This window comes from Triplophysa rosa, linkage group LG2 (assembly GCF_024868665.1).
Source record: "Triplophysa rosa linkage group LG2, Trosa_1v2, whole genome shotgun sequence".
Lineage (NCBI taxonomy): Eukaryota > Metazoa > Chordata > Actinopteri > Cypriniformes > Nemacheilidae > Triplophysa > Triplophysa rosa.
Window position 1 is genome coordinate 31,207,873 of NC_079891.1, and position 26,149 is coordinate 31,234,021.

The following is a 26,149-nucleotide window of genomic DNA, read 5'->3' on the forward strand; positions in this document are numbered from 1 at the left end:
ATTTAAACAAAGATATTAACAATTCTGGATTTAAAAATGCTGCATATATCTGTTTCTGTCATGGAATGTCTCGCTCCAGACTCCCATTATAAATGCATTTCTGTTACATTAACAGAAATGTTAATTTACATTACAAGTTACATTAATGTTACATTAATGTGTTAATGTAAAAACGAGATAATTACTGATCATTTTTAAGGCGCAATTAAAGAATAATGTTTATATGTAGGCTAAATGTTTTTATACGGTTTTCTTCATTTAGGTGAAGAAAAAATGGTCTGTTGCGGAGGAGACAGATGCATGTTTCTAAGCAGGATAAATGTTTAAAATCTAATGCTGCTAATCTCGCATTTCAGGCTGCTTAAATCAAGCACACCCAGTTTTATGTTTGCTTCATTTATTTTTTCTCTTTCAGATCTGTCAGAGGCAGCCCCCACAAACCGGCCTGGAACCTGCCACACAAAGCAAGGCAACCTGTGACCCAGTGCGCATCTTCCATCCCATCGAACATCGCACAAATAAAAAAAACATTAGAATTTTCATTAGAATGCATATTTGTCCATCAAAGAAGCTATCATCTTGCAAATAGGTAAACTAACCCATTGCATATAAATATATTGATTAGGCCTATTGTAGTTTTTAAAATGTTTGACTTTAATTGTACATTTTAATTGTCGTAAATTATCTTAGCCTATAGCCTTAGCCTAAAATTTCCTTAAAGTTTTGTACACCAAAGCACCTGTTAACCTTGTAATTTCAAACAATTAAGTGATCATATAATAAATAATTAAAAATACTTTATTAATGTAATGAAAAAAAAGAAATCCCATCGTAATCTATTTTTTATTTATACTAAACGAAAAAAACCTAATCTTTTTTATTTGTCATTATTCCTTATCAGTTATCAAAAGGGTAAAGCGTACACAGACACCCTATATCAAAACTTGCGTACACGAACTGAGACCTGTCATGAGATTTGATCGTAGCAACCGCTCACGTCCATATAAATTCCAAGTTTTGCGTGGAAACAACCGAACGCCCAGTTTTCGGTCGTACGCTCGTTTCATAAATGAGGCCCATTGAGTCTAAACTTACACGTTCCTATACTGTCAGAAAAAAGTACAAAATGTACCATCGCTGGGGTGGTAACTTCTGAAGTGATGAAAACTCTGTCATCATTTACTCGCCCTCTTGTTATTTCAAACTTGTATGACTATCTTTCTTCCGCACAACCCAAAAGAACATATTTCAAAGAATGTTGTTAACCGGCACCCATTCACGTTTTGTGCCCATACAATAGAAGTGAATGGGTGCTGGCGCTGTTTGGTTAACAACTTTTTTCAAAATATCTTTTTTTGTGTTCTGCGGAAGAAAGACATTTTTGGGTGAACTTCAAGGGTTCCTTTTCGTACCTTTACAGGTTTACAAAACATCAAATGTTGCACCTTTCTGGGTACATAATTGTACCCTAAGGACCTATTGTAGTTACATTTTAGGTGTACAAAACATTTAAAAAGGTACACAATTGGTCCTTAGGGTACAATACCCGAAAAAGAAAGCCTTAAGGGTACCACGCAGGGACTGTAAAATGATTTTTTTTACGGACAGTGTAAACAGAACCTTTTTTCCACCTAAAACCATGTCTGCCATTATGAGATATACAGAAAACAAACACCAACACAGTGTAACATCAAACCTACTTTCCTCCAAACAAGCCACAGCAGCCCAGGGGCTAAACTTTACCCAGACATTTCATGAGCAACAACAGATTCACAGGGGAATCACTGGGTGGCTAATACACACGACTGCATGAAACTGATTCAGATGGGAGTAAAACCAGAATGATGGAGAACAGCCGAAGGAAGCGGTGCCGGTATCCAGGGAGTCTGTGTTTAAACCCACAGGTATATTGTGATTTATATGGTATCAGTGGTCTGGCTAATAAGGGGCATTAACTATTCATTCACTGCGCTAAAAAGCCCTAATGGAGCATTTTTTTCCAAGAGCAAATAATTTCTAGGATAAATATCGAGTATTTATTTTAAACATTCATTTGCTTGTTACTACACATTTGCATCTAATGCTATACCCTTGTTGACCCTTCCCAATATTGATTTGGGCAATTAGGACTCATCGATTAGAACGGTGATTTATTTAATGTTGATCGTCCCTGCAGGAACTGTCTATTTAAATACAAAATGAGTTCTAGTGGATTCATTTAGAAATCCCATTTTCAAAGAGGCGACTCATTAAATAATGAGACTTTAGTAGGGGAGATTAGACACGTTTTTTAAGTTTTATTTTCTGGAAAAGCAAGCATGCAAGGATAAAAAAAAGATATATCGAATTTGATGCTTGAACAACTCGGTCACAGTTTTATGTGCAACATTTGCTATGAAAAGGTCAGGGTGTCACAGTTTGAGGATTGTGGAAGAACTTTAAAAAAAGCATTTTGTAAAAACAAGCTTTGGTAACGTCTAACTTGAACGTGACAATTGTCACGTTACATCCAACACAGGCCGTCTACACACAGGCAGAATATAAATCTGTACATCACGATTTGATTTCCCCAAGACTATTTGGTGGTCTGTAAAAATATTTTTGAATAGAGACCTCGACAGAAAGGATAAGCAAGCAATCTAGTTTTTAAATCGCAAACAACAGCAAAACGTTTTGGGGGGGGGACGAGTTCTGAGCTTTGCAGAAGAAAGGAATGAAAGTTCTGTCATTGAATGTGAAAATGCAATCAGACATCAATGTTAAAATGGCAGGACGTACAAAACAAGCTGCTGTCTGGAACAGACAGCAGATCCAGGAGGGAGAAAATATGACAACAACAGAATTGCAGAAGGTAACAAAACAGAGATTTCACCAAAAGGGTTTGAGAGTTTTCAAACGCCAAATTATTTACAGATGTGCTCAAATTTGTTGGTACCCCTCCACAAAAAAACGAAGAATGCACAATTTTCTCTGAAATAACTTGAAACTGATAAAAGTAATTGGCATCCATCATTGTTTATTCCATATTTAATAGAAATCAGACTTTGCTTTTGATTTTTTATTCACAATATTGTAAATAATAAAACAAATGAAAATGTCATGGACAAAAAATGATGGGACCCCTTACCTAATATTTTGTTGCACAACCTTTAGAGGAAATCACTGCAAGCAAACGTTTTCTTTAGCTTTCAATGAGACTTCTGCACCTGTTAACAGGTAGTTTGGCTCACTCTTCCTGAGCAAACTGCTCCAGCGGTCTCAGGTTTGATGGGTGCCTTCTCCAGACTGCAAGTTTCAGCTCTTTCCATAGATGTTTGATAGGCTTCAGATCAGGACTCATAGAAGGCCACTTCAGAATAGTGTATGTAATGTGTGTTTTGGGTCATTATCCTGTTGGAGGACCCATGACCTGCGACTGAGACGGAGCTTTCTGACACTGGGCAGTACGTTTCGCTCCAGAATGCCTTGATAGTCTTGAGATGTTGCAACTGTTCTCACAGGAACATCGAGCTGCTTGGAGATGGTCTTGTAGCCTTTACCTTTACCATGCTTGTCTATTATTTTATTTCTGAGCTCCTCAGACAACTCTATCCTTTGCTTCCTCTGGTCCATGTTCAGTGTGGTGCACACAATGATACCAAACAGCACAGTGACTACTTTCCTCCGTTTAAATAGGCTGAATGACTGATTGCAAGACTGGAGACATGTGTGATACTACTTAAAGAAACTAATTAGTTTGAAATATCATTATAATCCAATTATGTATTATCTTTTCTAAGGGGTACCAACAAACGCATCCAGGCCATTTTAGAATATCTTTTTAGAATAAGCAATAATTCATCTCTTTCCACAGCTTCTTTGCTTTATTCTATGACATACCAAAGGCATGCAAGTATACATGATACAATAGCTTTTAATTTCATCACTCTTCAGGAGGAATGAAGCATTATTTCAATGAGCTGTAAGGGTACCAACAAATTTGAGCACGTCTGTATACACCATTGACTGAAAAGCTCTTGAATGCTTAATTTTGAGATCCAAGATATGTCTAATGTGATGAGCTTAACTACATTAGCAATGGTCACAAAACCACTGTGCATTTTTTATAAGATGCTTTGTTGAGAAAGCCTCCTCCAAAAACATCCACATGCAAATTATAATGACACGAATTGTTAGCACAACAAAACAAAAATGTACGCTGGCAAATATTTTCATCCACAAAGCGACCATTCAGTTTTAATGAGAGCTGGTGATCTGACGCAACAAGAGAAAGTGTAGAGCTCGAATGCACTGACAGTCGCTTAAAATAAAAGCATCTGTCAAATGTATGAATGTAAATAATCATTTCAAATGCTTGCGAGTCGTTCTGCGAAAAAGCGTCTGCCAAGAACATAATTAAACATGTAAATGAATGCCAGTTCTTGTACTTACACAAGTATATAGGCCTTTAAAAACAAGGTCAACCAACAGCACTCTTAATGGGACGAAACAAAGCGATGCTGCAGAATTAAATGTTGTTTTGCACTGCGTGAGCCAAATTTATTTAACATTTGACTGGATACAAAATTAAAAGTTGCAAAGTAATTCAAAATCCCACATTTACAGTCCGCACGGAGAGAACAGGTTATTGTGTGACATCTCGAAACAAAACAACAATTGCAAATGCTTTGCTAATAATATAACGGTGGATTCACTTGGCGTTCTCTCTATTGTCATCCACTGTCTGTCTTTTGGGGCTGTTTGAAATTAAACAGACTTGAAGTCAAGCGTTGCTTGAGAGAGATTATGAAGGAGACCTGCAATACATGTACAATGTAAAATTCATTGAGAAAGAACAACATTTCATGATACACTTTGGTAAGGTCCATACTGTACAAAAATTTGATGGAGAGCAGATCATGCTTCAGTATGCAACAGATGACTCTGAAAAACAGGAAGAGCCCCGAAACGTTCGTAAAAATGTACAGACAGAAAAAGAGGAAGGAAGAAAAAGCGGCCGTGAGGTCTATGCCGCCGATCGGCGTCTAATGACGAAGGCCCCTCGCTGCAGCTGCCCTAAATAAATCCTCATCTTCGTGCTGTCGCTCGTCTTCCTCACCCAGATCTGCAAAAGAATTGAGATCCAAAACAAAGTGCTTAAGAATTTATCCTCCACCAGCCTCTTACAGCCTCCAAATGAATCCCAAACCGTGATTTGTTCTCTAAAGCTTCTGGCTCAGCGAGTAAGCGACCAAATCTATGCGGCGTTCTATTGACGCTGGCGTTAAAAGGATGCAAATGAGACAAAAGTCATTGGACGGATATCCTTGTACAGTCTGATACAGAAGCAGATTACAATAAATGAGAGCAACCAAATTAGAACGTTCCTCTGCTGGCTGACTAAAGTGCTCGGTCTGATCTCAATAACCAAGTGTTTATTGCCCCTCTGAGCAGGCCATTAGTTTGAAGAGCGCAGTCATTTGTTTACTACCAATCAGTGAAGAGAATCAGACACAAACCTCATTGGTCCCCACTGAGCTGATGACACAGCTAATCTTGTTGTTCTCCTTGGACTCCAGATAGATTGCTTGACTTTTATGGTACCTGGCACGATAAAAGCATTAGTCAGTGAAGGTTCTTTGATAAACATTACATGAATGGAGGGTTTAAAGCCCGCCTTTAAGCCTAGAGTAAAGAATACGATGGTTGTTTACACTACCGGTTAAAAGTTTTGGGACACTTGAGTGAAATGTTTCTTGTTATTAAAAAAAGAATCCTCAAAGTATGCTTAAATGTCTGAAATGAGTTTAGTAGACAAAAATTTAATTGTGCAAAAACTAAAATTTATTTAATAAAAACTGTTTTTGAAATGGATGACTTTGACTGAATAATTAAGAAAGATCAGCCAATAAGAGCACAGAATAGATGGGAACTCCTTTAATATTGTTTAAAAAGCATCTCAGGGCGAGACCTCAAGAAGCTGCTTGATAAAATCATAAGAAAACATTTCTGCAAATTCTAGTCAAAAGGTGACTACACTGAAGATGATAAAATATAACACGTTTTAATTTATTTTTTACAACATAATTACCATAGTTCCTTTTGTTTTATTTCATAATTTTGATGAGTTTATTATTATTGTAAAATAATAGAGCCAGTTGCGCTCGCGCCGTGGCGGATTCGCTATTTAAGAATAGAATAGTTTATAAACTAGAATAAATTACATGTGCAGTAACTTTGTTTATGTTGTTAAGATGAAACCGTCTATAGATCTTATGAATAATTTAATATACACGCTTGATAAATAGCACTACGAATTTAACAATCAGGTTACAAATCTATCTATATACATGGGTCAAAGACGTTAAGATGTCCCCATCAAAATAAATTTTCAAAAGTGATTTTGTGTTGATAAAAAGCACATTAAATGTAAGTAAAATGTCTACTTTATGGTTTCAACTAAATTTTTGGAGAATAAAATTTGGTTGAAATAATGTTACACTGTCATTCAGTGTAACACAATATTTATGTACAAATTCAAACAATATGGTTATTCTGACTTGAACATATTAATATGTATAAAAGAATAAGGGAGCATGTTACTTTTTATTACACGCATATTACACGAATAAAAAAAATCTTACTGACAAATGGGTGGTGGCAAATTTTAAAAAATGTAAAATTACAACTACTTGAAACTAATTAGTCTTTTAATATGTCGTAAATTGATTTTTGTTGCAAATATGCCTGACAAGATTGTTACACTAAATGACATTTTACTGGGCATCTTCTGTAAATCAGGGGAAAATGTATGATATTTTTTGCTCAGAAAAACAAAAATGTAATTAAATAAAACAGAAAACGTTTTCTTTTCTTTTTTTTGAACAACAACAATTTAAAACGGTTTTATACTTATTGTTTTAATGCTTAAACCCTTTTTCTTTTTTGACCTACATATATGCATATTTTCTATATGTCTCATACATTTCAATTTGTTATTTTGTCTCTATTGCTTGAACTAATATGTATTTACTATATAGCTGCTTTGCGACAATGCAAAATTGTGAAAAGCGCTACAGAAATAAATCTGAATTGAAAAAACATCCCTCAACCTCTGCGCTCATTAACATAAGAGAATAACATTGCATTTAATATACAGTACATGTAACATGTAGACATGCAGTGCCTGCGGTATCATCGTGCACTGCAGATATTGTGGCTGGACTGCAGCGCTGACAGCAACTGCGGCTCACTGTCTAAAGGCCACGGCTGGATGAATGCATGCTGACACGCTCATGGAAATCCACAGGCATTTCCGATGTTTAATGTCACTAACACATAAAACAAAGTAGTCTCCAGACCTAAACTGAATTAAAAAAGCAATAAGGTTCTGGAGGCTGTGCTATATTGTGAATATAGTCACGGCTGAAGGGCTTGCTAGATGCCACATGAATTGTATATTAAATTGTTACTTTTAAATTAGAATAATTAAACGCCATGCTTCAGTTAGAAGATATAGACCCTGACATGTAAAGTGTAACAGACCGTTGCTATGCAACATACAGCTATGGGTACTGTACAGTGATATTTTACATTAACGTATTTTGCAGACACTAATCCAAAGTGCATTTGAGCTATACATTTTATATGCTGACCTTTGCACCGCTAACGCAATACTCTACCAAGTGTACTAAAGGAAGACACAGTGAAGAGGTCACAGTATCTCGGTGAAGAGGTCGCAGCTTTGATTTATTGTGGTTAAAGTACTGTTATCGACCAATCAGCACCCACGACTGAAACGATCTGTTGTATAAAGACTTATATAGTCTGTATTAAGTGTTGAGCAACTAAAGGTCAGATGTTCTTGCTTACAGATGTTCTTACATTCTCTCAGCATCCTTGGACAATATGCATTAACATGCTCCCTAAACACTTCCCGTCTAGCCATTTCTCTGGTGTGTTCTAAGTGAATAAATGGAAATGAACCAGCCTCTTTATAAAATCAAAGAGTCTTCATAATTAGCACAATTGAATCCCTGCAGTGATGCTGAATGTCTGGTCATATCTTATTCATGTCCATGCGATGTGACATTGTCCTTTAGTAAACTGTGATGTGATGTGATGTAATACAATCGCAAAGTAGGAGCTTTGGTTCCATCTTGTGGTCAGTAGAAAAACGACAGAGTAGGGCTGTATCGATTACCGGTTTAACGGTTTACTGTGATAATAACAGTTAGTATTACCGCGTCATATTTTAATTACCCTTAAACCGTACCAGTGTTACGTCTTGAAAAACCCTGTCCAGCATCAAACAAAGTTATCAAGACTATAACGTAGATGCAACATGAAACGTGGGTTTGTTCGTTAATGTCAGGAGAGTAAATAAGGAGTCTGATTACTCCTTTTAAAAGTAATCGAGTCACTGGTCTGATTACTTTATTTCAAAAGTAATTAGTTACACTACTTTCTTTATACAGGCTTTATACATTTTTCATTTAATGATGTGATATGATGAGTTTGAAACTCCGTTCAGCTTGTCTCTTCTGTCCAAGAGTGCTGTTATGAGCGCAGCAGATGTCATGCCGCTTTCTCTTGGGACATAAAGTACACCCTATTTCTCACAACACACACAGACCGATTATGATTTGCTGAATTGTGTTGTGTTTATATGAAAATCTGATTTACTCACTTAATGTTGTCTAATCTGAACTAGGAAACTTTTACCTCATGCCACCAACGTGCCATGAATAATATTGATGTTATTTATTTGATGTAAATCAAACAAAAGTACATTTACAGGTAAACTCAATATTAAATTTGGTTTACATCAGTACTTTTTTGACATTTCCAGAACACGTTAATATAACCGCGATCATATTGACAACCGTGATAGTGCTGTTCACGATAACCGTAATCTGAAATTTTCACACCGTTACATCTCTACTACAGAGTCTGTTGAAGGATCCTGCAGAAACAGGTCAAATTTTCAACTCCCATATTTTTGATGTCTTACTTTTTAGATGGGAGCTAACCAATACAGGGCTCAAGTCAAACTGTAAGAATGGTCCACTAAGCCCCACAGATGTGAGTGACACGGACGATTCAATTACATACATATACAATGCAAACATCTCATTAAGCAAACGTGCCACAGCGTGCCCATCTTCAACTTTAACCTAGTCACATTTCCGTACAGAACTCTATGCATTTATCTATATTAATGTTCCTTACATTTAAGGAATAGGTCACCTTTAAAAGGAAAATTCTGACATTATTTATACGCCCTCTTGTCATTTCAAACCTGCATGACTTTCTTCTGCAGAACACAAGATATTTTGAAAAATGTCGGTAACAGAAAACCGTCGGTCCCCATTGACTTGGTTTTGTGTTTATACAATAGAAGTCACTGGTTACCAACGGTTTTTGGTTACCGACATTTTTCAAAGTTTCTTCTTTTCTTTTGCAGAAGAAAGAAAATCACACCAGTTTAAAATGACTACAGTGTGAGTAAATGATGACAGAATTTTCATTTGGAAACGTCCTTTAAGCAACCAAAATGAATACATTAGGTACAAAATCACACTGAGTCTTCATTGTTAGTTTATGTTAATTGACGTTGTAAACTAATGTTAACAAAAGAAACCTTATTTTAAAGTGTTACCAAAAACGCATGCTGTAAATGCTGTCAGTTTCTCAGTTCATTTGCCTTTGGCAGGTGTGGCAAAAACAGACAAAGGAAATCTCTCTCTAAAGCCTGTGGGATCTCACATGTTTTCTCTCGGTTTCTCATTCAAACACATACATTTAAATGTATTGTTCCCAGCCTGTCTTACACAAAGAAGATTCTGTCCCAGTCAAACGAGGAACCAGACCAAAAATAACATCTGAATATATATTTCTTAGAATCTTACCATCTCTTATCATAGTAGAGTTTGCCATCCTCTATCCGTGCCTCATACCGCTGGGATGGAGTGTCTACTGGAGTGGACGGAAGGTGCTCGGGAGAGGACGGAGATGCTGGAAATATCAGACATTCATTTCAATTAAAATCCTCACAAGCTTTTGTTACTAGAATAATCCGATAGGGAAATTTTGGGGAAAATATATGGAGAATCACCTCTAACAGACAAAACGTCCATACCTGGTCTTTTCGGGGACTTAAGCTAAAAATGACATGAAGCGAAAGAAACGTTACACATAAATGATATAAAGAATGACATGGACAAACAACCTGATTTCTCATCAACTAGTGAAACAATAATGACACAACAGCTCAGTTCATTTAATATATGCACTTTCTCATACATCACTATGAGTAAACGTAATAATTGTTTCAGGGGAACCTTCTCTTCATTACCTAATGGAACATTTTTAAGTTCCTTTCTTCAGAGCCGTAAAGGGAATCAGGTAAATTTGAATAATTCCATATTCAAAAATAAACCATAGCCTACACATAAATATGCAACTTTCAAAATGAAGATTTAGCTTTTGATGAATTTTGAGATTCTAAAAAGTAATCTCTGATGTAGTCAAATTTCTTCCCAGACACAGCATCATCTGGACCACTCAACAGACCTCACCATTTTGGTGAGACGTAACCTTACCTTATTTAACGTTCTTAGATCCTCCATGATCTGTTCATCACTGAGTAAATAGTTTAACTGCGGTGAGGAAGGTTAAGGAAATCTGAAAATGACACATTGCAGCCATATTTACAACACAATCAAACCCTCTCCCCAAACCACTTCATTTATAAAAACCGAGCTCACTGTCAAAATGAAAAATGCACAGTCTGCTGTTTTCTAAAAACGGTCAAGTGAACTAAAACGACACCTGATGGTGCAAGTAAACTATAAGTGTTCAAAATATGGATATCAGGAACAGGTTTTCTCCGCTTGTCTGGAATAGGAACCGGGTCATTGGGTCGCCTTCTGAGCTTCCGGGTCATAATGGGTTTCACCTCCATGGAATCTAGAAAAACATGGATACAAAGTCTCAAACAGGAATGAATAGCCAAAAGCTACAAGGACAAGATTTGATCTCTCACCTCCCGTCAGCTCCATTGTCAATTTCTCATTCTCAATCATCTTCTTCTTCTCCTCCAGCTCTGCTATTAAATTTTCCTTAAGTTCTACCTTCTTATCGTCAAACTCCTTCACCGCTGCCTTTTTCTCCTTGATGTAGTTCCTCTCCACCTGCTCGGTCTGCGAGATATTCATTTCACATTAATTAACCTGTCAAAGCGGTGTAATAAATCAACACAGTTTTTAATTCAGCTTACCTCAAGTTGTAGAAAGAGGTCTGAAACGAAATGGGAAGAAGTGAGACAGAGATTATTTTGTATTCTATTCTCCTGACCATTACTAATATAGTGTGAGATTGGGCATTGAAATCCAGAATCTTTACCAGCGTTACGTAATCTCTCTTTATACTGCTGATCAAGCTTCTTCATTCTCCTCTGGTACTCCTGCAGTGTGCCTGTAGAATAATTTAATAGAATTGTAAATCATAGTACAAATATCAATAGAAATGTCCCGTGGAAAAATGTGGTTTAGTTGTCTATTCTGGATCATTTCCAGTCACCTTCTTGCAGTTGCTGTAGCTGTCGTTTCAGGGACGCCAGTTTATCTTGATACATCCTGCAAACATGAAAACAAACTCACTCAGAGACCTTTAATCCACATACGACCAATGATAGCTATGATCTGTCATGTAACATACTGATCATAAATACCATGCTAAAGGATATATCACACATGCAACATTTCAACATCTCTTGTTATGACAACATCAGCATGTATGTGATTATAATACTTACTGTTCTTTGATTTCAACGTAGTCGCCTTCATCGTGTTTGGCCAAATCGGTTTCGCTGGCATCTTCCGTGTCTAACAAAAAGTAACAAGTAACAAGCTATATATATATATATATATATACACAGTGTTGGGTAAGTTACTCAGTTAATTACTTAGAAAAAGTAATTAATTACCAGTTACTAATTACATATTCAATAGTGTAATTAGATTACTGTACAAATTACTCTCTCCAAAAAGTATTTAGTTACTTATTACTAATTACTTTCTATATCCTACATCAACTTTGATTAGTTAAGTGATTCAAGGACGGCTCTTTTAATTCATTCAAATAAATCATATAAACTACATAAAGTACTCTTATTTACTGACCAAAGTATTACAAATGTGAGAATTATACATTAAAGTACAGATTTTAAAGTTAGACTTTGAATTTTGATGTTAATTCCACTATTGCACACACATATATTACACAAAGTATTTAGTCTAATTACATCAAAAGTAACTAATTAAATTACAGAAAAAATAAGAGTAATCCCTTACTTTACGTTTTCAAGTGAAAAGTAATTAAATTACAGTAACTAATTACTTAGTAACTAGTTACACCCAACACTGTATATATATAAGCGACACATTTGGAACAAAAAAGGGGGAAATATGCAATGCACATATAAATAACATGATGGTTTACAATTTCTCTCTAGATCAAAATATAGCCAAAATTTATTCTCAAAATGAGAATTGAATAATGTTCATGACATGACATATGCGGCAACAAATGACTATAGTATACAGTACCATCTAGTGGACAAACATTGCTTTTTTCTAGATGTTCTCTCGTTTTTATTATATAGTGGTAAAAATAAAGGAATCATGTGTTTAAACGTTGACTTGAGATATTTACAAATTCCCAGTGAAAGACTTTATTTTAACAAAGAAATGAAAATGCAGGTTTGTGCTTGTGACAACCGCACTGACAGCAAATGATACAAACTGTCTAAGTTACCAAGACAGAGATTAAAACGGGTACGAATGATGAACAATTAAAGAACCATGCTAATTCATTTTAAATATATATAACGCACACACACTCACACACATTTGACATAATGTACCGTAGTAGAGCACAGAAGCAAATCCCTCTCTCCATACTAACAGCAGGCTAACTGAGCTAACAAGATCAACTTTGAACAGTTTAAACCAAACTTTTGACAAAATATCTCCGTTTCCCCAACACATTACTTTACACGCAATATGTAAATTATTTCTGTTTGAGGCAACTTGCGTGAGTATTAACAACGTTCATTCTCCTCCGTTCCCTGATGCTAACTCTGCTAACTGTTTACCATCAGTCTTGGATAGCACATAAAATACAAAAACATGAAACTTCGTCATGCCATCATTAAAAAAGTTATCATACACCCATCAACTGCGCACAAAGATCCTTTTAAATATACAATAATAAAGGTTTAAGTTGTGTAAAGCTCGTTAGTTATTAAATAAACAGTGAACAAGGCGACACAGCTGCACGCGCGCGCACACACGTTTGCATTTAAACTCAACTCCAAATCCTAAGCCTGTGTATTTGTTGCAAATATGACACTTAAAGCACATAGGATAAATGAACTGGACTTAAATATAAATAAATATACATTAGTGTGCGTTAATCACCTTCCTCCGAGTCTCTGCCTCTGAAGCTGCGATCGTCATCTTCATCAACACTGTCTAGCTCTTCCTCGTCGTTATAGTAATCCACCATGGGTGAAAGTAATGTCGAAGCCATTTATTGTGTTGAAATATGGGTATAAATGGTAAAATGTAAACAATCGCACCGGAGCGACAGGGTTTTCAGTCTTTCGCCCCTTTTTTAATGAGAGGGTAGGCCGACTAATCTGATTGGTCGAATTGCCAGGTCAATGCATGCTGGGAAATGAAGTTCGTGCTGTGTATGCGCAAGCATGACATAAGGGAAAGAAAAGGAGGGAGAGAGGGGAGAGAGAGAGAGAGAGAGAGAGAGAGAGAGAGAGAGAGAGAGAGAGAGAGAGAGAGAGAGAGTATGTTTTCTCTCTCCAAGTATATTTTCCAGACTTCTCTTGTTTTCGTCAGTCAAGGAACAAGAAGATTATTTGAAGTTGTCTGTATGTAAACACTTCTGCCTCTCAGCATGCACAATTATTTTCTCGGCCAGGTAAGCATATGATCACTATGAATAGACATAAACACCTTATGGTATGATTATTTCTTGGCTTCATTTTTATTATAAAATGTGCATTGGACGCACATTGAGTTTCGTGTTTCATACCATACATTGCTTTGCCTGAGTTTGCATTTCATTCACGTTTTCTATTTATTTTAGACATTTATCTAAAATAAATATATACATACTATTGATCAACTATGTACTATCATTACTGATATTATTAGAGTATACGACCATGATGTTGTATTTACTACTACTGCTGCACTGTTGCTGCTGCTGCTACTACTAGTCTACTACTACTACTTTTAAAAATAATAATAATAATGACAGCGTTTTGTTAGGTTTAAGTACATCACACAGGATTAAAATACGACTGTATCATACTGTTTCAAGGACCTGCCACTATGTCATCGTATTATTTTGTCGCGTGTATCTCTTTTAACCGGCAGGTGGTGGTGTTGAGTTTAAAAAGCCGCTTGGTTCGCGGAATCGTTTGTTAGTCCTGTTACCTTGTAGCAGGTACGATGGATGTTTTAAACGCGTAAAATGCGTGTCAGATATTTTTCAATCGCGCGGGGTTTCGTACGCAGTAATCCTGTTAGATGTTATAACATGAATTATCATCGCGTTTTACTACTAGGCTACACCGAGGGTGAAAGACTCATGACGTCTGTCGAAAATAAAACATGTTGATGCCATTTGCAGGTGTAAGAGCGGCAGGACGTCAACGGCAATGAGTTTGGAAGTTTATTCCCCTCAGCGTTACACCTAACAAGGACTACTGGAGAAATAAGGTGGATTTTTACTGTGCATCATAGAGGAGAGCTTTTATTTACGTTTGCTTTTAACGGGACTTCTATGGAGTTGGTTCTGGATTAAAGATACAGCTTTGTTGACTCGGTAAGGTCATTTTCAGTTTTAATTGCATTGACTGTGCCTGCGATTTGTTTTGCACGCATATTCTTCATTTGTAATGTATTATATAGTGCATTTAAAACCTTTTTGTCGTATTTGGTATCACTATACTGTAGGTTGCCTCTGTGCTCGATTGATTTTTCCTTGATGAGCGTCAGACTTCATAAAGTAGAAAATTACTACAACTGATCGAGTTATATAGTGAGCATGCGTTGTAACGTCTCGTCATAATATATAACATGCATAAACATCTTGTCAAGAAAACACGTTTATTTTACAATTTTTGAATGTGTTCCAGAAAACACGTTTATTTTACAATTTTTGTATGTGTTCCAGAAATACCTATATGTTTTTAGGTCTACACCAGTGCGCTCAGAATAAATGATCCCATGGCTGTTGGGTCGACAGCCCGCTCGTGCACTTTATTTCCGTGTGTCTGTGTGAACTTAACTCTGTGCGCATACACTCAACGGTTGTTCATCCAGGAAGTCAGATAGACAAACAGGCGAACATGGGCCATGAGAACGCTTAAAATACTTAATTCCCCACAGGACATACGAGTTTTGAGGACTGTAATTTTGCCCTTGATCTCCCAGTCACCCTTCAGAAAAGAGGTCAGTATCTTCTTTAACTATATTGTCATGCGTATGACATATATTTGTGTGACATACATCGCTTTGCGTTCATTTCAGAGTCGTGCAAACATAAATTAATTGTAACCTATACGTCATGTTACTTAGAGATCGAAATGGAGTGTATTTTTTGTTTTATTAACACCTGCCTGCGGGCACTTCGCAAAGCTTGTCATTGATCTGAGCCATATGCCACCCAAACTTTCACTTCCCCTGTAGCTCAAAAATACGTATGCACGCTGTGCGTTCATATATTCTTGTAACTATAACGCGCGTTAAATAATTGAAGCGCGCTATATGCAAATTACAAATGCGTGCGCAAAGGCGCGCTCCAAATGGAACGGTTAAGTGTAGCCGTGAGAACTTGACAAGAAGTGAGCGCTGTGGATGTCAGGACTGGTTGTCGGCGGCTCTCGTCTTCACCCCCCGCCGGTCATGTGTAGTCGCTATTTGAAGTAACGGGTCTCTCTGTTACGCGCACATGCAGAGTTTATTCTGTCGGATGGAGATGATGGTGAGGTTTGATGCCCGTGAGGAGCGCAGGTACATCCAATGCCGTTACTGAGGGCTCTCAGGCACATGAAACAAAAGTTACTTTTTGGGCTCGTCTGGGGATGGAAAGAAACGTGGTAGATGTAACTGATGATAGAGAAGCTGTTTCAGTACATTTTTAAGGCATTCGAGTTAAGGGTGTTTTTAAACATTTTTCAAGTTTTAAAGCATTTATTTTGCATTTACTGAGTGCTTTGTCGTCTGCTTCTGATAATAATGTCATGTAGTGTTTTAGTGGACCTCAGGCCTACCCTCCATACTGTAGGAATTGTACTATTACTTTCTTAGGATGTCACTGATCTAAAAATTAAATATACGCACTTGGTTTATTAGTTATGGTTATTCAGCCATCCATCCATTTTCCAAACCCATTTGTAACGGGAGGGCTTATCCCAGCATCACAAGCTACATGCCCTATACACCCTGGATAGATGGCCAGTCCATTGCAGGGCTTGTGGTTATTCATTTTAAAATATGCTGGTTAAATCCAACAATATTTAGCTTGATTCAAGAATACAGTATACATAATAATTGTACTTCTATCGTCAAACTGTCCTGCATCACAAGATGTCTTATTTTCGTTTCCCTGCACTGTTATTTCTATCTGCTTGTATTTCCAATCTAGCCTGTAATCAAGGTGAAACCTTATAGACAGTCCAGAGTGTGACTTTGGTCTCAAGGTTTAATAGAATTGTAATTGCTTATGGTTGTTGTTATACAGTATATGCAGTTATCTGAGATTGGACATTCCTAAATTAATTACATGAAGACTACACAACGCTAACAGCACAAATAGGAAGTCCTAGAACAAAACAAGGCCGTACTTCACAAATTCTAGAAAAATGCAATGTTCTACTTGTTTTGATTTATGCCAGTGCTGCTCAAAATGACTGTAAGGACACAGCGTGAGTCATATCAAGTGCATGTAAGGCTAATGCAGAGATTGATGCGGATGAAAGGCACTACATGTTATTTGTTATTCGTTTTTTTCTTTTGAGGCCAGATTTCCCCAAGTCTTTTTCTATAAATTACTGGTGAACTTTCTGTTTACATGATAACTGCTGTGATCTTCAGTTGTGGTGTTGTCTGTGGAGACACATCCATGGGTGCCAATAGACACTGGTAGACACTTATCCATTGCTTCCAGTGCATTTCATTGACAAAAAAGATGAACATGTACAAATGTGTGTGTTCCCTGGCAAATGAACCCTTTAAGAATCACAAACGCACAATTATATAGCATATTTGTGCATGTATATTATTTTTTGAGTCTAAAGACGGCTGCTCACACGGATGCTTATTCAGGACCAATCCATGAGATTAAAGAGCCCAAATGGTTATCCGACAAAGACATTGAGAAATTCTTGTGACCAAATCTTTGTTTAGATGCCATCCTGTTCAAATCACCATCTTGGCTCCGCTTAGTTCCTCTAAAATATGAGTTAATGATGTAGCGGCTTCACATAAGTTGACCACAGTCAGCGAGAGCTGTGATTTCGAGGCGACTTGCCCTCCGTCTTTCCTTTGATGGCTGCGTAGGGAGTCAGAGAGTGGCCTGGAAACACCCAGCTTGTTATAATTAGAGCTTCTGATTAAACCTTGTGTTGTAATGTGTGCCCATTCAATTCTTGCAATGCGTTACATTCCAGGGATTTAGTCGGTACATTTTTTTCTGCTCGCAATTGAGGTAAAATTGCTGTTGTGTCCGAGGTACTGACACATTGTGAAGATCTTTTCATGCTAGCGTGAGGCCTGACCACCCGTGTCCCTGTTCGGTTTTTAGATTTGTCACAGCTCATGGCCTGACCAGCCGTGTCCCTTTAAAGCCCATCTGAACAGTTTAAAAAAAAAAAGTCCTTCCATCCCCTGCATGTAAGCCGAACGTCTCTGTTGAAAAATGCATCAAGATGGGAGTAACCGCACGGGTTGTCAGACGGGGTGGCTCGGGCGCGTACGGCCCGGTAGGAAAGCGCATTAAAAATTAAACCTCTGCCATCGGCCGTAATGTACATCTGTGAACAGCTTCAGAGAGAATTCAGAAGAACGGCGCTCAGGATAACACGAAGAATTCTTTCCCTGGAGATGACGCTCACGTGTGCTGATTTTAATGGCGGTATTAAAAGAGATGCACGACTCATCTGTTGCAACTCGTAAAAGGCGTCTGACACAGATGCTTTAGGTAATTGTATTACTCCGGAGGATTCGGTTACCGATATTGACCGCAGCCTTGACAAGGGTTCACAATAGAGGCCCCTGTCATAGTACGGTGGCTCTTGGGTCTATCACGGAATGGGGGGAAAAACCAGTGCGGTTATGTAGAAAGGTGCTGCTGTCAATGAAATATTTGCTTCTGTGCGAGCCAATGGTTTGCTAATATTTTTATTTAGCAGGGAGTTGGAAGGTAATTTACCACTAAGTATTTTGTTATATGATGTATGCCGGTACTTCATTAAATTAAAGGAGTAGTTCACTTTAAAATTAAGATTTTATGATAATTCACTCATCCGCATGTCATACAAAGCCGTCCGTGTGTTTATTTCTTCTGTCGAAAACAAATTGAGGCTTTTGAGGAAAGGTTTCCAGGGTTCTTATCCAAATATTGCACTTAAACGGGGGGCTGTTAGTTAAGGTCCGAATTTCAGTTTCCTCGCAGCTTCAAAAGGCTCTACACGTCACCAGCCGGTGAATAAGGGTGTTGTCTAGCGAAACGATTGGTCATTTTCCAAGAAACCAAAAATATTATATACTTTTTAAGCAAGAATAAACTTGCTCTGCCTCGGAGGTCCTCCAGGATGTGCGTCCACGACTTCCGTATTATGCAATCACATTGGAAAGGTTACGCGTGACGTAGATTAAAAAAAAGATACATTTCTGAAATGCATGAAATTTTAATTTTACAGTGAACTACTCCTTTAAAAAGGAGTCCAGATTTTAGCTCTGTCATTTTAGCTGTTTGCGTCTATATGTTTGAAACTGTATGCACAAGCACGGATGGCATTTAAAAAGCAACTGCGGAGGATAACGTTGTCGGTATTTTCCAAACCTGAGATATCTCCATCCATTATCCCCTTCACCTGTATTTTATTACATATTCTAATAAGAGTCCTGCTTTTATTCTTCAGGCTATCAGCATCATTAATTCTTTTATTAAACGCATCTATGACTTCAAGAGAAGAGATTATTTTAAGATATGTGTGCAATAGACCTAAATAGAGCTTTATCAAGAAGGATTCCCTGCTGATATTTATAATCCAAACACAAATATATAAATATTTTATGAACTTCTGCGTCTGGTGGGATGCGGGTGTGTGCACGGACATGTATCGCAACGAGCTCCTTGTCTGTTTGACAGACAGCGCTGTTGATGTGAATGGAGTGTGATGTAATGTGTAGTGTTCTATAAATAGCATCACGCCCCCACCCTGAAGCCCTCTGTTTCACCCATATGATGTGCCGACACACGGCAAGCAGCGCTAGAGCGGAACGTAGTATCATAGAGAATTTAAATGCACAATTCACTCAAAAATAAATCATTTATTAATTCTCATGTCATTCCAAATGCAGAACACAAAAGAAGATATTTTGAAGAATGGTGGTAACCAAACATTGCACCCATTGACTTCCATTGTATGGGGACAAAATTACTCTGACATGTCTCAAAATATCGTCTTTAGTATTTCACAGAAGAAAGAATCATATACAGGTTTTATATAAGGTGAACTAGTTTTACAATGTTCGACACCAACGGCTAGTAAAATAATTCGATAAAGCAATAATTGAATGTAAATATTTAGAATATTTAAAAACATGGAAAGTAGAATTTTGTAATGCAAAACTTAAAGGTCCAGTGTATGAAATTTAGTGGCATCTAAAGGCTCTCCACCCATCTCCCTACCTTTCGAAGCACAACGGTGGCTGACACAGCACTAAGATGTCGTCACGTTTTCGCTTCTTTCCCAAAGGAGATCATTTTCATAAATAAAATATTTCACAATGGCTTTGAATGTGGCTTATCCAATCAGATTTCATAGCTGAGACTACATCAAGATATTTCCACATGATTTCATAATATTTATTTAAATCTTATGTGGGCCTCTCTGGACTGAAATCTGTATTAAGATTGATCCTTTTACATGTTTCCTTTTGAGTATGTGTTGCATTTCTGTAATCCCGCTGGAGTTCAACTCCAATAAGTAGACTCATGTTCCCATGGGGATGTGATGTAGTCCAGGCCTGCTCCCCTACTGGATCTCTCACTGGGTCACTGACAGCTCTCCCCACAGTGGAATCTTGAACGTTCACATCCCATAATGCCTCATCTGTGCCTCTTCCAGTGTCATGATCTGCCTTACTCAGATCAGTGCGAGTCAATGCTTCTGCGTGACAGCGAAACGTCAGGAGGGCGTCTTTGTTGTTTTCACATTTATATTTTCCAGTTTACTCGCTCTCAGGGGTCCTCGCTTTTTTCTCGCTCTCTTTCTCAATATCTGACATTCTTTCCTCAAAGTATCATTCATCTGCCTCTTACATAAAAGCTAGTTTGTATGTCAAGACCAACAAATTAATAGAGCTTTAACCCTGCCTGAAAAGGAAAGCATTTTATATTGCCAGCTTTTTTTGTCATGGTCCCAGATATTTGATCATCTCTTTTTCAGTAACATTTGACACACACAATCTTTTTAACATTTGAGACCGAACAAATGTTATCTAGCGACAGGCAATGCTTTTCATTGGGCGATTTTAATAATGTGATTTGTTTTTCATGTCAGCAGGAAGTGGGATAAATGTTAACATGTAATTTGATTTGAATCGAACTTTAATTCGATTGAATCGAATGCTTTGACAAACATGTTAACATATCTGAAATCTGAAATGAACACCACAATTATGTACCTGCGCAGACCTCAGAATTTCTGTACACTTAAAACCCAGTTTTGGGGTAGGTGTAAACGTAAGTGTTTTTAAGCAGACTTGTGGAAACCTGTGCACTTTTAACTCCAGAAAGTTGCATCAGATTAGCCAATCAGATTAGAGCCTGCCACACCAAGAAAGTGTTTGCCTGTTTTAAGTGCAGTTTGCATCAGATGGTTAGTAAAAAAGTGACTGTAGGCGATCCGTGGGCATGCCATATGAGGCCATGAACGTGAATTAGCCCTCTGAACAAGAAGTGGATTATAAAGCCAGAAAGCTTATGGAATTTGGTCATACGATTGTACAGTTGTACAAACTGAAGTTAGGAAGTCTTGATAAGAGCTGACACAAGTATTTTAATAACACTGAAATATGGCCTGTGAAATATTGAGCTGCTGTCAAATCATATATTGTTTTTTTACTTGTCAAAGTTCTGCTCTGTAATTCCAAGTTAAAATGAGTCTGATCTCGTAGAAAACTATAATCGGAAGTCAGAATAGAAATGAACATAAAACAGACTATGTCTGTCAGATACAGTCTCTCTCTAGAGATGTTAATCTGTTCTCCTTTGACCCTACCAGCTCTGATTATTTCCCGCTGGTGACACATGCTCATATCCTGTTTTACAGGAAGTCCTCTCATGGTTTTTATTTACAGTAGATATGCTGACATTTCAACAGAGTGAGTCTTGATGGCGTCTGGTGGGTGTTGAAGGGTAGACAAACAAAGATTTCAATTAGTGTAGGTGAATGTATGAAAGGTTTGACTGCTCATTAGGAAATGATCAAATGTTTTATGATAAGATCAAATATTTGGACATATTTTTTCGGCAATAAAAGATTCTGGAGGTGTGTCTCAGCTTTTTGTCTCATTCAGTAGGTGGGAAATGAACAATTTCCGTGCTGTTTCTTTCTTGAAATTGGTCCCGTGTGCTTTAACCTTTGCTCTTCACAAATCTCCAGAATGCACCAGCTCACATCGGCAGCTGACTGTGTTTTCCCTTCAGAATTGTTATGCGTTTCCCTCCAGAGGACAAGCATGAGCTTGTCAAACCTTGATTTTCACTTGAAGACCCACTGAAGTGTCTTAAAATTTGCAGCTTGGTTTTTACGCATTGATGTAACTTCCTCTGAAACAGAAAATTAGGGTGGGACATATTAAGTGGCTTCTGTTATTTAAAAAAAAGCCAGTAGCAGCGGCGGACACTATAGACGCCTTTACTGTTAGTAAACACTGTGACGCGTTTTTATGGACAGAACTTAGGTGGAGGCAGAAAGATCCCCCTGACCGCATTACTAATGCTAGGTAGCCATTTTGTTTGCTTGCTTTTTGTCAATGACTAGAAAAAATCGGATTAAATTTTAACATGTAAGGTCACTAACTGACTAAGACCGCGATTGTTTTTGAAAAAGTTAACTTTAACGCCAGGAACCTGACCGACCTGTGCGCGCTCACTCAATGGATCCAGGGACGAACTGACAGGATTACCAGTTAAGTGGCCTGACATGTACACCTACCAGACAGAGAAACCAAGCATGTATAGTAAAGATAAACTGAGAGTGTAAACATCTATAGATGCCTGTGTGTACCAACAGTGGCAAACGTTAGCAAATGCATTTACTTGAACACAAACCTGATACATAACATGATCCTTCTCACTGTTCCCTCTCCCTTTATACTTATGTACTTGTGGACAACTAAAGAAAAAAAGTTTATGTTTAGTTTCTGGCCGATAGTTAACTGCTAGTTGTACTAACTAACAAAGTTAGCTAGCATACCCTATGTGTTCAAAAGTTAGTCTCCGCCTCAGACGTCACGTCCACGGACCATTGGCTAAACGTCTGATGCATAAGGCACACTTTTCTGGAAACACTTCAGCGCGTTCGAAGTCATCATCTGATTGGTTGAATTTCACAGGATTTCTGGGAGACGTGCGTGTTGCGTTTTTTAACGGTCCGCCTGGAAACAACACGAAGCCATCTAATCTAAGAAATAAGATGTCATGTTTACAACGGTTGCAATAAGAATTCATCACGATCGACTAAACGCTTAATTCTTAAAAGTATGCGAGGTTCACAGCATAAACTTATAATCATTTTGTTGCTGTTAACTTTTGACATATTCGTGAATATACACCGGTCTGTAACTGCGGGGACATTTCCACGCCTCTAAACATGACGTGGCACAAAACGAAACGTGATTGGTTGCGTTACCTGTCAGTCATATGGCCTCTTGGGCGGGCCTTGGCCAAAGAAAGCAGCGAAACGTTCCAGACCTTCAGTATGAAGTGAAAATGTACGCGAAAAATAACCCTGTTCCCCAGTTCTATGCAAGACTATTCAAAAGTTAATGCTACGTGAAAAATAACCTTGTTCTCCAGTTTCTGATTTGGGCATACGTGAGATTATTTTAGATACAAATCATAATCCACACCAACAAGACAGTAGTTTTTTCATCTTAAAGTCACCATGAAACGGAACTTACGATTGACTTCTTTTCTATATCGTGACGTATATCCAAGTGAAACTGCTTCTGAAATGAGAAAAAATGTAGGGTGGGGCTTTATTTTGCCCTTCCCTTTTTGATTGGTTTGTTGTAAATTGGGCCTGGAGGCGAAGGCTAAAAAGAGTTGTTGTTGAGAGGGGGAGAGGATCTTAATGTTTTTGATTAAAGATTACAAGTGCAAATTAATTTAAAAAAAATAATGGTGTGCACGGTTAAATCATTTATAATAACCACTGCAACACTGTGTTAAACACTTAGAATTTTCCTGTTTGATTTCATGGTGACTTTAAGTGTTATGAAGTGAAACGCAAGCATTTTTAATGATCGTTTCTGTTCAGTCCGCTCATTTTATTGTGTTTAACAATATTGTGTTTTTGTTTGGCAATGGCAGCAGGTGTGTGTTAAAATATTAAATTGGAGACTGTATTCTGTCGATTGTGGCACTAAACAACACAACACAACAAGATGATATTTTAAACTCCTTATGTAGCCGAATCTGTGCTGGTTATTTGCCGCCTCCAGTTTTCCGTTTGTTTTGCCTCCAGCTAGCGCCGTGACGTAATCATGACGTCTGCTGTAAAGGGGTCTATATTCTCTAGATTCTAAATAGCTTTTGATTGGTCAGAAAAATCTGATGAGAAACTGAAGTACAGAATGATGTCATCAAAATCGTTAATTTATTTGTTCATGTAAGAAGCTTGTTCATGTATGGTGTCTTTCATATTAACACGGTGCTTTCTAACTTCTAAATTAAAATGCACAGTTATGTTCAGTGTTTTTGCTATATTCATTTTGCTGTGGTGGTCCGCCACGCCAAAAACCGTCCCCACCACGACTACAGTGACGCAATGTTTCCCTTTCATTCCTAATTTGTCCGGCCATTGTTGCTAAATTTGCCACTCTTTCACTAGATTTAGTGATTTTTACGACCCCTTTAGCGACTTTTGTTCAGAAGACACGTATAACGACAAACCTAGCGTCTTTTTGTATAATCTGTTGCTTTCATTCAGTGGGAAACTGTCATCAGTACTGTCCTCCGAGCGCGAGGTCCCGCTTTCCCGGTGCAGGAAACGCCTCTCTCGGGTCTCGGCGTCTGTGAGTGAGTGGCAGGGAGAAGCAACACATTCAGTTCATCGTATGGCCGGCTTGTGAATGACAGAGTACAAAACAGCGTTTCCAAAACCTGTCACTGTTATCGACTGTTTGGAGATATAAGCATGAACACAGTTCATCTGTAAATAAGCGACAGAGGCTGTGCACGCACTGTGTGAAAGAATAGAGCCAAAATCTCCACTCTTTAAGGTGTGTGTGGTGATTTGATCAGAGGATGTATCTTGGTTTAATGATTTTAAATCATTAGTAACATTAATGTTACTAAATACTTTTAATGTAAGTAAATCCTGACGTTACTTCCGCGTTTGTGGTGGGAAATATCCCACTTCGGAGGTGTCTTGAACGCAATATTAAAACTACGTGAAGACGTCATGAATATGTTCATTTGCGTGTGAAGTCATCCAGCGCCACAGTTTCACAAAATCCTAGCGGAAACACTGATGTTGCTAAATACCAGCTGCATTTATCGTGACGCAGGTTAATGAGTCATCAGCATCCCAGTGTTTAGAGGTTCAACACCGGTGATGCTGCTGATTCCTGTTCACGAAATAATGATTCACGATTCAGAGGGAGCTAGTGAGCGAGATGAGATGCAACCTTTGTTTTTTTTAGGTGAGGTCTCCTGTAAGGTTCTGTTAACACTCATATAGCAATTCATAGTTTAAGGGGAACGGTGAGTCAGGAACAATGGATGACAGCTCTGTCTGGTGAGGACCATAATTGTGTTTGCACGCTCTGCCTAAAGGCCCTAACAGACACAACTTACCCCTGAGCGGAAGTTGACGGCAAAGCATACTTGGGGAGAGAAGTCATTTTAAATAGTGATGCGTTTGCTTTTACGGAGGTGAATAGAACAAATTTTTCAGTTCATACCTCTTTGTTAGATCCCTCAAGTTTTTTTTTCGAGGCGTGAAGTCTATTGCACAAAGATTTATCAAAGACAATCGAACTGAGCAGAATATTAGCATGCTAATTTTTTTGTGTTTTTTTTTTATGGTCACCACTGATGAAACGTCCGCCACTGAAGCGAATAAACAAAAATCAGACGACTGCGAAACCCAGTAATTTCAATCAAAATCTACTTTAATAAACAGCGTTAGTTGAGGTGCAGACACTTTTCTTTTGTAGTTTTTGGAATGAGACTGGGATGTAGAGGAAAGAAAGCGGATGCCAAAAGGATCCCACAGTGTGCTAATTTAATTCCCAAATTAATTCTGGATAAAAGCTAAAATCGCAACTCTGAGTGCTCCTCTGCAATGACGTACATAATTCATACTGTCAGTGTAGCCCGATTCGCACAGGATTAGTATTATCTGGGGACCTCGTGTGATTTAGAAATTACCGCCCCACGTCTGTATTTCATGTGGTGCATTCGCAAGGGATAAGTGAAGCCTGTGATTTTACTCAAATTTACTGACTTATTTCCCGGATATGATGGCAAGGCTTTGCATATAGTTTGTAAAGCCTATAATTGTGTTGTTTCCCTTCTGAGGTTTTACTTCCCCACGTTTCTTTTAATCTCTCTTTTC

General features: G+C 37.8%; 2 protein-coding genes across 5 annotated transcripts in view; one reads left to right on the top strand and one right to left on the bottom strand.

Moving 5' to 3' along the window:
* Positions 1 to 2,277: 2,277 nt before the first annotated feature.
* suds3 (SDS3 homolog, SIN3A corepressor complex component) lies at positions 2,278 to 13,674 on the bottom strand. Its single transcript, XM_057326179.1, has 12 exons — positions 13,464 to 13,674; positions 11,798 to 11,867; positions 11,563 to 11,618; positions 11,386 to 11,457; positions 11,261 to 11,280; positions 11,027 to 11,183; positions 10,855 to 10,950; positions 10,584 to 10,645; positions 10,097 to 10,142; positions 9,891 to 9,996; positions 5,499 to 5,583; positions 2,278 to 5,104 (listed from the first exon to the last, which is right to left on the bottom strand). Exons 1-12 carry the CDS (start codon positions 13,573 to 13,575, stop codon positions 5,006 to 5,008), a joined length of 981 nt encoding a protein of 326 aa, XP_057182162.1. The 5' UTR covers positions 13,576 to 13,674; the 3' UTR covers positions 2,278 to 5,005.
* A 188-nt stretch (positions 13,675 to 13,862) lies between these two features.
* Positions 13,863 to 26,149, top strand: part of taok3a (TAO kinase 3a) — a 60,555-nt gene continuing 48,268 nt past the window's right edge. The window contains exons 1-2 of one of the 4 annotated variants that reach the window (XM_057351424.1): positions 13,863 to 13,980; positions 14,698 to 14,892. The gene's annotated coding sequence lies outside the window, so the exon portion shown is untranslated. Of the gene's footprint in view, positions 13,981 to 14,482; positions 14,893 to 15,348; positions 15,522 to 26,149 lie in introns of those variants that run through there. The other 3 variants (XM_057351432.1, XM_057351416.1, XM_057351410.1) reach the window with 3 other exon arrangements.

Excerpts from the sequence above, each read along its gene's own strand:
- suds3 (XM_057326179.1), bottom strand. The coding sequence starts at position 13,575 with ATGGCTTCGACATTACTTTCACCCATGGTGGATTACTATAACGACGAG. Across the intron at positions 10,951-11,026 it reads GACAATGGAGCTGACGGGAG|ATTCCATGGAGGTGAAACCC; the intron begins GTGAGAGATCAA and ends ATGTTTTTCTAG. Across the intron at positions 10,646-10,854 it reads GCGGAGAAAACCTGTTCCTG|CGCAGTTAAACTATTTACTC; the intron begins ATATCCATATTT and ends AACCTTCCTCAC.